This window comes from Sander vitreus, chromosome 15 (assembly GCF_031162955.1).
Source record: "Sander vitreus isolate 19-12246 chromosome 15, sanVit1, whole genome shotgun sequence".
Classification (NCBI taxonomy): Eukaryota; Metazoa; Chordata; class Actinopteri; order Perciformes; family Percidae; genus Sander; species Sander vitreus.
In genome coordinates, this window is record NC_135869.1 from 23,764,272 (window position 1) to 23,776,150 (window position 11,879).

At 43.1% G+C, this 11,879-nt stretch overlaps 1 protein-coding gene across 1 annotated transcript in view; it reads left to right on the forward strand.

Moving 5' to 3' along the window:
* The first annotated feature begins 1,777 nt into the window (after window positions 1–1,777).
* The window catches only part of cacng3b (calcium channel, voltage-dependent, gamma subunit 3b), a 22,319-nt gene continuing 12,217 nt past the window's right edge, over window positions 1,778–11,879 (forward strand). The window contains exon 1 of the mRNA XM_078269828.1: window positions 1,778–2,065. Within this exon, the coding sequence (XP_078125954.1) occupies window positions 1,849–2,065 (217 nt within the window). The 5' untranslated portion in view covers window positions 1,778–1,848. The remainder of the gene's footprint in view (window positions 2,066–11,879) is intronic.

The following is an 11,879-nucleotide window of genomic DNA, read 5'->3' on the forward strand; positions in this document are numbered from 1 at the left end:
ATTATCTCCACTGCTTGGAAAACATGCTCATTGCAGAAATGCTGTGCTTTGATACAGGTAGTCTACTGCCTGACTACAGGAGCATAAAGATGTGTCTCTGATTATATCCCTACTAAAAGAAGTAGCCCTCCTTTTACTGAAACTATAGGCTACATATTCTCTCCTCTCTGGACTGGAGCCCCCCCATCCTTTATACTGACGGCGTTGCGGCGGTGGGCGGGACACGCAGCAGTGACTGTACATGATTAGCTCCTGAAGGGCGCTGTCACCCACGAGCCCAATCAGAGCCGAGCGGTTCGGCCTCAGGCGGAGTTTGAGGAGACCCGCGGTTAGTTTTAGTTTGTGTTGGTTGGACCGAGAGGAGGAGGAGGAAGACAAGAGGAGGAGGACGAGGAGGAGGAAGAGGCGACGGCTGTCATTTTTTTCATTTGTACCGACGGGCACGTTTCTGTGGAGCAAACCCAGGCGGGTGTAACTGTCCTACAGGCTCCATCAGCAGGCGTCTTATCGGACGGTCTGTCCCCATTGCGGTTGAACTTCGGCAACGAGAGAGAGCGAAGACGGCTGTTTTGTGGAAGACATTTGATTATTCCGTCTCGGTGTCATTTGGGTGCCTATTTAAAGCCCGTTCAACTTAAATACCCGTGCTGCGTGCCTCTCCACTGCAGATAATGCATTAAAAAAAATGAATTTATGTTAGCGGCTGCGTGTTTGGACGAGTTTCTGTAGCATATAGCCTACTCTGGACATCGAGGAGGAAGGAAAAAAAGCATGTCAGTGAGTCAACAGCTGGAGTCGAAAACACACGACGGATTTCGGTCAACGTCCGCTCTCTCGCTTCATAGCTGACGTATGGGCTTTATTAATCTGTCCATTCATTCAGTAATTCAGCAGGAAGCCGAGCAACAAAGAATAAACCCACTGTACCGCCTCATATTTTGGCGCTGCTGTAAGAGAGATTGTCGAGGAAGGACATCCTTCACCGGTCAACAAATCCAGCGGTGAGTGAGGAACAGTGATGTTTTAGTAGAAACACTCCTCCCTTGACTTATGCTGTGCGGTTACATCAATCAAGAAAACAAACTAACCCCCCTTTTGCTGTTGTTTTAAAGATGGAGTCCTCACATGCAGACCTTGGCTGTTAAGGGTTAACAGATTAATAAAGGGAGCTGTTTTGGAAAATCAGAAGTTAAGAAAAGAGGAAGGAAGGAAGGGAGGAAGGAAGGAAGGAGGGAGAAGAAGAGGAGAGATAGAGGGGAACAGGAGCAACAAAAAAAAGGAGAGGAGAGAGACGAGAAGATCTCTGGTTACTGGTGGATAAGGCGGCTCTAAAGCAGCTCGCCCAGCCTAACCGTGGGACTAAAAAACGGAAGGAGAGGCAGAATGTGTCATCGCCGTTACCTTTTGCTCTGACTGAGTGAGTACAGTGTCGGGTAGTCGGGGACAACCGGTGGTCGTTAAACCTCCGGTGTGTGTGTGTGTGTGTGTGTGTGTGTGTGTGTGTGTGTGTGTGTGTGTGCGTGTGCGCGCGTGTGTATGTATGAGGGTGGTGGTGGTGGTGGTAAAAACCGGTTTTTGATGCGCGAGAAAGTGACGTGCCGCCCTCCCACCTTCCCGCCCTTTGCCACGAACCGCTTGTCAACTCAACGGACAAGGCAGCCGAGTACTTTATTTATCGCTCCATACTTATAAATTCACCACCTTAACAATATTTTCTATTTATTTTTTTGAGTGCCTGTCTGTTGAACCCTTCACTGACTCTCCAAATCTCGCGGGATATAAAGGAAATAAAAGGGTGAATCTAAAAGAGAGGAGCAAAAGAGATTAAGACAAACAGGAGCCGCCTATATGAAGATGCTGATGTGTGACCGCGGCGTCCAGATGCTCGTGACGACGGTGGGCGCGTTCGCCGCCTTCAGCCTCATGACCATCGCCGTCGGTACCGACTACTGGCTGTACTCGCGCGGGGTCTGCCGCGTGAAGAGCAGCGGCGACAACGACACGAGCCGCAAGAACGAGGAGGTGATGACGCACTCCGGCCTCTGGCGAACCTGCTGTCTGGAAGGTACGTGATCAGTCTGACTGACTGACTAGCTGTCTGTCTCTCTCTTATAGCGGTCTCTCTGTCACTGGGTTTGTGTGTGTGTGTGTGTGTGTGTGTGTGTGTGTGTGTGTGTGTGTGTGTGTGTGTGTGTGAGAGAGAGAGAGAGAGAGAGAGAGAGAGAGAGAGAGAGAGAGAGTGCGTGTACGTGCACCAACATGTCCCCCCCCTCTCTCTGCGTTTGTGTAGCTGTCTGTTTTTCTTTCCTAGTGTGTATCCATGTGCATGTTATTATTTCTCTGTCCCTGCCTCTCCACACACATAACACACACATCCTTTCTCCCTTACTGTTTGCCTATGTCTGTCTAACACCAGAGGTGCTTGTGTGTGTGTGTGTGTGTGTGTGTGTGTGTGTGTGTGTGTGTGTGTGTGTGTGTGTGTGTGTGTGTGTGTGAGCATCCCATAATCCCTGAAACTCAGTTCTTAAGAAGCTGTCCTTTCCTGAGTTCACCCTCACATCCCTTCCTCTGCAACATGATTAAATAGAATAGCATATTTATTGATACACTCTTGTTGTCATCACACTCGCTGAAAGTACAAATAAAGCACCAACAGACACAAAAATACAGACAGCTGGCAGTGCTATTAGCCAGTCGGCTGCACCACCAACAAGTACCTGGATCTGCACACTGTTGCCAGGACTCACAGTGTTGTTAGGAATATGTTCTTTTGAAGCCATCTTGTTGTTGGGAGCAAGAAAATACAAATTGTTGAGAGAGACCTGTCGATTCATGCAAACACTCCCAAATTACACCCTGATTTGAGTCATACATCTCATCATCATAAGACTCTATGACAAGGTGACTGACATGCACAGTGACCATTAAGTTTTCTCTGTATTTCTGGAGAGAAGTGCAGCACTTTTACATTGACTACTGACGATGTTTTCGGAGCCAGAATCTACTGGTCATTACAAGAACTGGCACTTCCACAATTATCACACAGGGTGTGATGGTTTCTGCCATTTCTGGCTTAAACCTCATGTCCCACAGTTCCCTCCACCTGTCAGAAGCAATGTTACACAATTGCAGCTTCACCTCTGGCACTTCTTGTTCGGTCGATGTCCTTATTTTGCATCATTTAGTTATTTAGGTAAGATCATAAAACCCCCCAAAACTGCCTCATTAAATCAGGTTTTTCCCCACTTGGCTTCAGAGACACATCCCATGTTTGTAGCTTAATATACCTTATTGAATCAGCTCTCTGATTCATGAAGCCATATCATTTCCAATCCTCAAGTCTTGTGGCTATCCAGTGATCTTGAAAATCGAAACCTAAACTTAGATGAAAATAAGGGTAGACGGGGCAGAGATAATTGCAGCAGATAGACAAATAAGATAAGATAGATTACATCAATTTAAAGAAGTAAAGTGGCTCTTTTTATTTGTGTTTACTTTAATTGGTAAGCAGTTAAAGCATACTTTATTACAGCATGTAATGAGGCTCCAAACTTGACAAAGCGAAGGAAAGCACTAATATCTTAAGAGAACAAAAAGTGTACAGTTAGAAAGAAAGCACTGTGTGTGTGTGTGTGTGTGTGTGTGTGTGTGTGTGTGTGTGTGTGTGTGTGTGTGTGTGTGTGTGTGTGTGTCGTCTTCTCTTCTGTCATCTCTTTCCACCTTCCTTGTGGAGTCTTGAATGAAGTACTTCATGCTAGTGCCTAGTGCATAGTACAAAAGTATTTTTTCAATTGCTAACAAGCATCAGTCAATACTGAAGCCACGTTTTCAAAACTCTACATACAGTCTGGATTACCAACATGTATATCGGCCAAACAGTTGATCTTACCACCAAAAACTCACTCAAACCACCAAAACACTTCATACATATCACAAAATAGGCACGTTCGGCCAAAACACTGGCAACACTTCTTACTCAGAAAGCATACATTGTCTCTCACAACAAACTGACCTTAAAACACTAACAGGGAACATTCCATAAATGGTGAACTTTTATCTTTGAAGTTTAAAGGATTGTTCACATAAATCAGTATTTCATTATAGAAATACAGATCCTAAGGATATCAATCCTTGCATCTAGCTCATTTTAAGACAACAAACAGATATTTAATTATTTCTTTAAGACTGAGGGTGAGTTGTCCATCACTTGTGTGGGGTCAAACAACATTGTACACTTGGATTTTTCCAATTTGATGCTTCATGACTTGACGCATAATTCACTGTAAATGATTTGACTTTGATCTTGCACAGGGTCAAATAAACTGTTTTTACCATTAAAAAGATGCATTGCATTGCCTCTAGTGTGTGTGTGTGTGTGTGTGTGTGTGTGTGTGTGTGTGTGTGTGTGTGTGTGTGTGTGTGTCTGATGCAGCCAGACATAACCATCTCATTCTGGGGGGCAGAGAATGCTATTACAGGGCCAGATGGCACAGGTAACAGGCTTTATTGAACACACACACCCTCATTTACACACACACACTCTGACACACACATACTTGTAATTGAATGAATAAATAGACAAATTCTAGGATTTTCCCAAGCCACCAAACAAGCACAGCTGCGGGAGCAATACACCAAGTTAACACAATGTCAGCACAATGTCAGTGCATGCACACATGCACAGGCTCACGTGCGACAGACACCAAAAACATGCACGCACACACACAACAACACAACTAAAGTGAATAAGTTCTCTTATCTCTTTTCTCATTCTGTCCATCTTATCCCCCCTTCGCTCATTCCGGGTCCCTGGTTGTCACGGTTTTTATAATTTATAAACGCCTCATAAACTGACGGGAAATGGATGTCTCTGACTCGTGTACATGTGGCTTGTAGTCTGCCTGACATCAGAGAGTGAGTGAGTGAGAGATGCAGGGCGGTAAAAAAAACATCATGTATGCAGTGTTCTTACAGTGAATGTATAGAGCAGTCATGCATATGAACTGTGCAGCATAAAACATGCAGCACCTTTTACAGCAACACAGTTTCTTTCAGAGACGATATGAGGCAAGTGGAAGAAAGATTTAAGAATCATCCTATTTTATCAAAGAAAATATTCAGATGGCATTGATTCATGGAGGAGCTTAAGGTGACTAAAGTGCAGTGTGTGTGTTTTTCTGAGGTGTAATCAAGTTTCTTGTGTACTATGATAACGTACGTCCCCATTTACACCTTAACATGTAATCTGTATCAGAATATCACCTGGTTAAAGACAGGGATCTCAGCCAGGTGTGAATGCTATCTGTACAGGTTGACCACATTCTTTAAAAACATCTCTGCCCAACTAATTGAAAGCATACCTAAGTCCACCTCTTCTTGCTATTTCAAACAGCAGCATAAAGCTACGGATGACCCTTTCTTCAGCAAAGTAAAAAATAAGTAAACCCCATATAGCAGCATTGGTTCCCATGATGTGGGATGTTTGTTGAAAAGTCTGCCAGAGCTGCCTACCTAAATTGCAATTTATTGCAAGGCACCAGCATAACTTTGCTAGCCTGACAAGCCAGACCCACATCAAGATGTTGGGTCTGGGAACTCACCGTTGGCAGGGCTCAATCCGAGGGGCGGGATAAACGGTTGTCTTTCACATTCCCTCTGCTCACAATAGGATAGCGCTACAACCAACCAGAGCAACGAAGAAGGTATCCGGTCAGCAAAACTCAACAAAAATCTTCCATTTTTAAGAATGACTTCAGTGCCGATCTTTGTTCTTTTCTCAAAGAAAAGCTTAACTCCAAATCTTCCAGAGACAAAGTGCGACACATACAATACAATAAAATGAATACAAAAGAATGTACTCCCTGTTTAAACATGATTTTGTTTTTACAGGAAAATTTACAAATTCTACATGACAACATGTTTACTACTCCCATTAAAATATATTAACACCACAGAAAACGTAGGAAAATTAGGAAATATAACACCAGAATTGTGTTCCCTTCAAAGTAAAAGTCTTCACTGAATCCACATAGGATTGTACAGGCATTTGTTATGTTTTGTATATAATGTCAGATATAGATCACTTGTTAATACCAGGTGTAAATGGAGTCTATGTTACTGTAAGTGTAGCGCGCGTTAATGTGCCCTTTATTCGTAATTGTTTGTCTGTGGTCCCTCTACCTACCGCCAGTGTGTGTGTGCTCAGGTTGGGACTGTGTTATTGTGTGTCTGTGCAGGTGTACTGAGGTGTTAAGTTCCCACTGTGATAAATGAGCATGAGGAAGCTGGGAAATGAGGAGAGAAGAAAGGAGGGGGGAGGTAGAACATGAATGAAGAGAGACCAGAATGTGCATGAATGAAGCAGAGGAGACGGGTGGTGGGTGGGTAGTGATGGATGAGCTGTGCATGGCCTCTGTTTCAGGTGAATCTCTGGGGAGTGTTTGACCACGCCGAGGGATCTAAATGATCACCTAGTAATAGACAGAAGGAAGAGGGTTTTAAACTGAGACGGGGACAAAAATGATCACCTAGGTGGCAGTGGGAGGAAGGAAGGCAGGAAGGAAGGTGGGGGGAAGGAATGAAGGACAGAGATGGAGAGCAAAAGGAGGAGAAAATAGGGTTTTTGTAAGAGTTTGGAAATAAATGAAAAAAAAGAACAGAAGACAGATACACTATATGGCCAAATGTATGTGGACACCCTTTTCCATTTACCTTGGTGTACTTTTAGTCCAAGGCTGTTAGGGGAAATCTTAATACTACAGCAAACAATGATATTTAAGACAAAAGTGTCAGTCTAACCTTGTGAAAATTCTTTGGGGAAGGCCCTATGATGTTTCAATACTGCAATGTCCCCCATGCACAAAGCAAATTTCATAACGAAATGTTTTTTTTTTTTTAGTTTGGTGTGGAAAAACTTGGCACAGAGCTCCGACCTCAACCACATTAAACCCCTTTGGGTTGAACTGGAACGCGGCCTGCAAGCCGGACCTTATCGTCTTAAGGCCCTGACACACCAACCCAATAATCGGCCGTCGGACAGTCTGGCGAGGTCGGTGACTCAAGTCTGTTTGGTGTGTTCCGTGCCGTCGTCCGTCGGAGGGGCCGTCGGCCTTCATTTTGGCCAACCTGACTTGCTTGGTTGGAGGGCGGGCAGTCGGACTCAATGACCAATCTGATTGGTGGAGTGCTAAACCGGAAATGGCGAGCGGGATGAGTGACGAACGCCTCTCAAAATCTGACGAAAATCTTTTAAACTGACCTTTGTCGATCTGAAATGAAGACAGATTCAGCAACTGCATGGCCTATTTCTCGCTTAAAATGTTTTCAGAAACACGTTTCAGTGAACTATTTTCGTAAAATACGAGATCGTATTTCAAACAAGCCGCCATTATCGGTCAGCCGGAGAAGCCAGACCCACGTGACGCGTTCGTCATTTCCGGTTTTAATTTTTTGTATTACGTCTCACGCATTCGAGAATGTATGCTCAAGTTGGCGTCGCTTCGGTGTGTTCCGAGGTACTTTTTGGACCTCGGGGAGCCGACTGATCAGTCCGACTGCCTTTTCTGCCGATGGTCAGCCGTCGGGTTGGTGTGTCAGGGCCATTACAGTCGATCCGTGCCTGACGACACTAATGCTCAAGTGGCTGAATGGGAGCAAACTGCTGCAGCCAGGTTTCAAATATTGTGGACAACTTTCCCAGACATAGTTAAGGCTGTTAGAGCAGCATGTTAATGCCCATTGTTTTGGAATGAGATGTGAGGTTAATGTTGGCAACATAGTGTGGCTCGATGCTAGAAACAAGCATGCATAAAAGTGAGAAGATGTGAGAGAAGATGAAGGGGAGATTGGAAAGGAATGAATGAATGTTTTGGTAATGAGAGTAGAGAAAACGAGGGGCAGTAAAGGAGGGATGATGAGAAGATTTGAAACAGGAAGAAAAATGTTTCAGAGAAAGAGAGAGAGAAAGAAAGAACATGGGCATTTGAGGAAGAACAGAACAGAAGAGGTGGAAAGAAGAGAGAGGTGTGCAACCAAGCAGAACCTGTCCCGTTCTTTTTCATCAGCCATCACCGTGGAAACTAGCCTCTTCCTCTCTCTATCCCCTTTTCCCTCTCCCCATCTTCTCTCTCCTTTCGCCTGGAAAGAGGTAATCAGAGAGAGCAAGAGAGGTAGAGACAGAGAGAGGGAGATGAAGAGTCACAATCACCCACACTGAGCTGTCAGAGGCGCTCTAAGGAAACAAGCAGTCCAATTTGCTCTGCTTTTCAACTTTTCTTTTCCTCTCCCTTGCTCACTCCCTCCTCTTCCTCTCCTCTGTTTTCTTGTTGACAAAACGCTTTATATTCTGCATGTGTTTGTGTGCGCATGTGGCTGGGTTGTGACGGGCCGCTCACATGCAGATTTTTGACTACACATCGACTGATTAGGGACAGCTCCCCTGAGAACGAGGCTGTCCTCACCACAATAACTACAGCATTGGTCATTTGTGCCAATGACTAAAACCACCTATGTTACGCTCTGTAACACCGTAAAAAGGTTGGAATGGGAAGTCAAGCGTGATTTTAACAAGATTGATCCCTGTTTACATCGGTTTCCCACCAACAGTAAAGGTTGGCTTCTTTTAACCGTGACCATAACCAAGTAGTTTTTAGCCACGCTAGCAACGAGGCTCTAGGGTAGGTGGTGTTTGTCTGTCGGTCCATACTTTGGTCCTGACTGAAATATCTCAACAACTACTAAATGGATTGCCATGGAATTTTGTACAGACATTCATGGTTCCCAGAGGACGTACCCTAATGACTTTGGTGATATCTTGACTTTTTCTCTAGTGCCCCAATGAGGTCACCATTGGTGGGTTTCAGTTGAATGTCTAGTGGATGGATTGCCATGACATTTGGGGCACCAATTCATATTATATACCCTCAGGATGAATTTGATTATGCTCTTACTTTCCATCTAGTGCCATCATCAAGGCAAAATTTCAATTTGTCTGATACATTGGTTTATGACCAACTATCTTGCAAACTAATGACATTCCCATCCCCACAGATCCACCAAAATGGCTGTAGATTGTGAGTCTTGTTTCGGTCTTGTCAGACCATGATCTTTCTCTGACCATGACCCAGTAACTGTGGCAATTTAGGAAAGGACCGAATTAATAAATGACCTGTTTTGTCATTTGGTATGAGGGGCTTGTTGCTGGAAACACATTTGGTGTAAATGCTGTGTTTTACGTGTAACCGAGTTGCATTCTAGAAAAGCTCAAATCCATTAACTTCACTGGGGTTAGTTTAAGATTGGTATAGTTCTTACAGCTAGCCGTGTTTCTGTAATAATTAAGATTATGTTGGTTAGTGGTTCTCAAATGTTTTCTGTCATGGTGAAAGAAATTTATCAACCTCACATAAACTGAATTTGCTAGTAACAATATTTGGGAAACTAAAATAGTATTATCTAGAACATAGAATCCATTTCTACATTTTTGCTTCAAGAGTATCACCGGATGTTTCTCCCCTAACTGTCAATATAAATAATACATTTTACAAACCTGAATCTTTGCTTACACCAGAGCACTCTTGATTGATTATTGTTACTCCTTTAGTTCATGTTATAAGGGTCATGTTATTATTGTAACAATGATTTATGGTGTTTCAGTGTCCGATCCTGTAACTCTGCTGTATAAGATTCAAGAGATGTATACATTGTGTGTGTGTGTGTGTGTGTGTGTGTGTGTGTGTGTGTGTGTGTGTGTGTGTGTGTGTGTGTGTGTGTGTGTGTGTGTGTGTGTGTGTGTGTGTGTGTGTAAGAGTTAGATCAAGGACAAAATGAAAAAAACCTCATGGCCAGCTCGTCACAAACGTGGGGGCATCTGGACACACAGTTGTTTGTGTTTCCTTTATAACCTTGATTTGAGGCATTGTTTTTGTCTAGTGGAGTATTTTCACTGTTTGATATGCATGCAGCATTATTTGCCCGTAACTTCACAAGTAGAACTGGACGGATGAAGCAGGCAAATATTTCTGCTTTAATCTGAAATTATACAGCTTGTTATCTGGTCAGAATTTTGATATGACAATATAGTTTGATAACGTTGACTCTGTTTTTATCAATACAACACTGCTTCTATGTACAAATAGTTTGACCTGGATTGATTTTATAATGTGGCATTTTGATAAGATTAAGCAAGTGTGAGCTTTTTTTTAATTGTTGTCCTGGAATTTATTAAATAGTTTTAAATCCATTTTAGCTAGGGTAGCAAAACTACGGTCAATTCCAGCTCAACATGGGCACCGAAAGGATGCGGGCAGTGCTTCAACAGCCGGTGAAAAACCCAGTAAAAGATAAACTACTCAAATAACAAAAAGGAGTAAGCCTACACATTATAAAAAAAGGAGAAATCTGCTTTAAAGTAGAGCCATCTGAATGTAGCACAAGGTAACGATGCCAGTGGGACTTAAGTTTAGTTCCTTAAGACCAAAATGTGAGGCTGTGGTTCATAATTATCATGGGGTGAAACCTAGGTCTGGTCTGTTTAACAAAGTAACATTAATCACACAGTCAGTACACAACAAACTAATATGTAATGGGCCCACTACAGATGAACATTTAATTTACATAATAGACACCACCGCTAACTATCCCAGTAACAATTTGGTCCCAATTAAGCACATTGACCATACACGGTCCAGACATATGCTAGAGTTTGACCTAGTCTTGTTATGTGTATTTCCCTCCACAGTTGTTCACTATTTAAAAGGTAAGATTTCTATATTAAAATTGTGTAAACACACGAGCTAAACTTCACTTGGAAAATTTTATTTACCGACCCTTTGTGACCCTAGTTTCACCTGAAGACGAAGGTTAAATAAGATGATTAAACAGATAGATGGAAGAAAGACAGCACAAATAACAGAGCAGCCCGATCAGGGAACATTAGAGATAGCAGAGAGCAAAGGAGAGACTGAGGAGAGTAAAAAGAGGTATGGAGGTGCAAAAAGAGAAAGTAAGATGTGTGGTAAAGCTAAATAATACAAGTGTGTCTGTAGTTTGGCACTCTTAAGAACAGCCAACAGTTAGTCAGGAGTCAGTGAAATGAAAAGTGTTTCTCCTTTACCTCTCGTCTTTCAGTCCGTGTGTGTGTGTGTGTGTGTGTGTGTGTGTGTGTGTGTGTGTGTGTGTGTGTGTGTGTGTGTGTGTGTGTGTGTGTGTGTGTGTTCTCAGGAGCTGTATTATTAATTATCTGTCTATTAAAGTATGGACAGATAAAACATAGGTCTTTATTACATAAATGTTCTGTGATGCCTATAGTTAAACATGACAGGCCTGTTTGGGATATAGCTGCAATTATTATCAATATTAGTAAAGTGCACCTTCCTCTCTCTTTACTGTGTTTTTTTTTGGGGGGGACTGTGCTTTCTAAATATACTATAAATACAATACAAAAGGGAGTGTGCATGTGTATGTTCATATGTGCATGTGTTCATACATAAGTGACAGCAGCAGTATACTGGGCCCAGTAGGAGAAACTAAACCACATGACTCACTGGACTACCATCCCTATTCGCGGTGTCCCATAATGCATTGCTGTGGCTGTGGCTGTGGTCGCAGCTGCCCTCAGGACATGTTGACCTTTGTGAGGCAAATATCTCCTGATAGATGTTCCCACTGTGTGTGTGTGTGTGTGTGTGTGTGTGTGTGTGTGTGTGTGTGTGTGTGTGTGTGTGTGTGTGTGTGTGTGTGTGTGTGTGTGTGTGTGTGTGTGTGTGTGTGTGTGTGTGTGTGTGTGTGTGTGTGTGTGTGTGCTATCTTAGTACATATGCTGTTTTGTTTCCCTGTGTGTGTGCTCATTAGTTTGCTGTTAGACTTAAAAAACAGCAAAT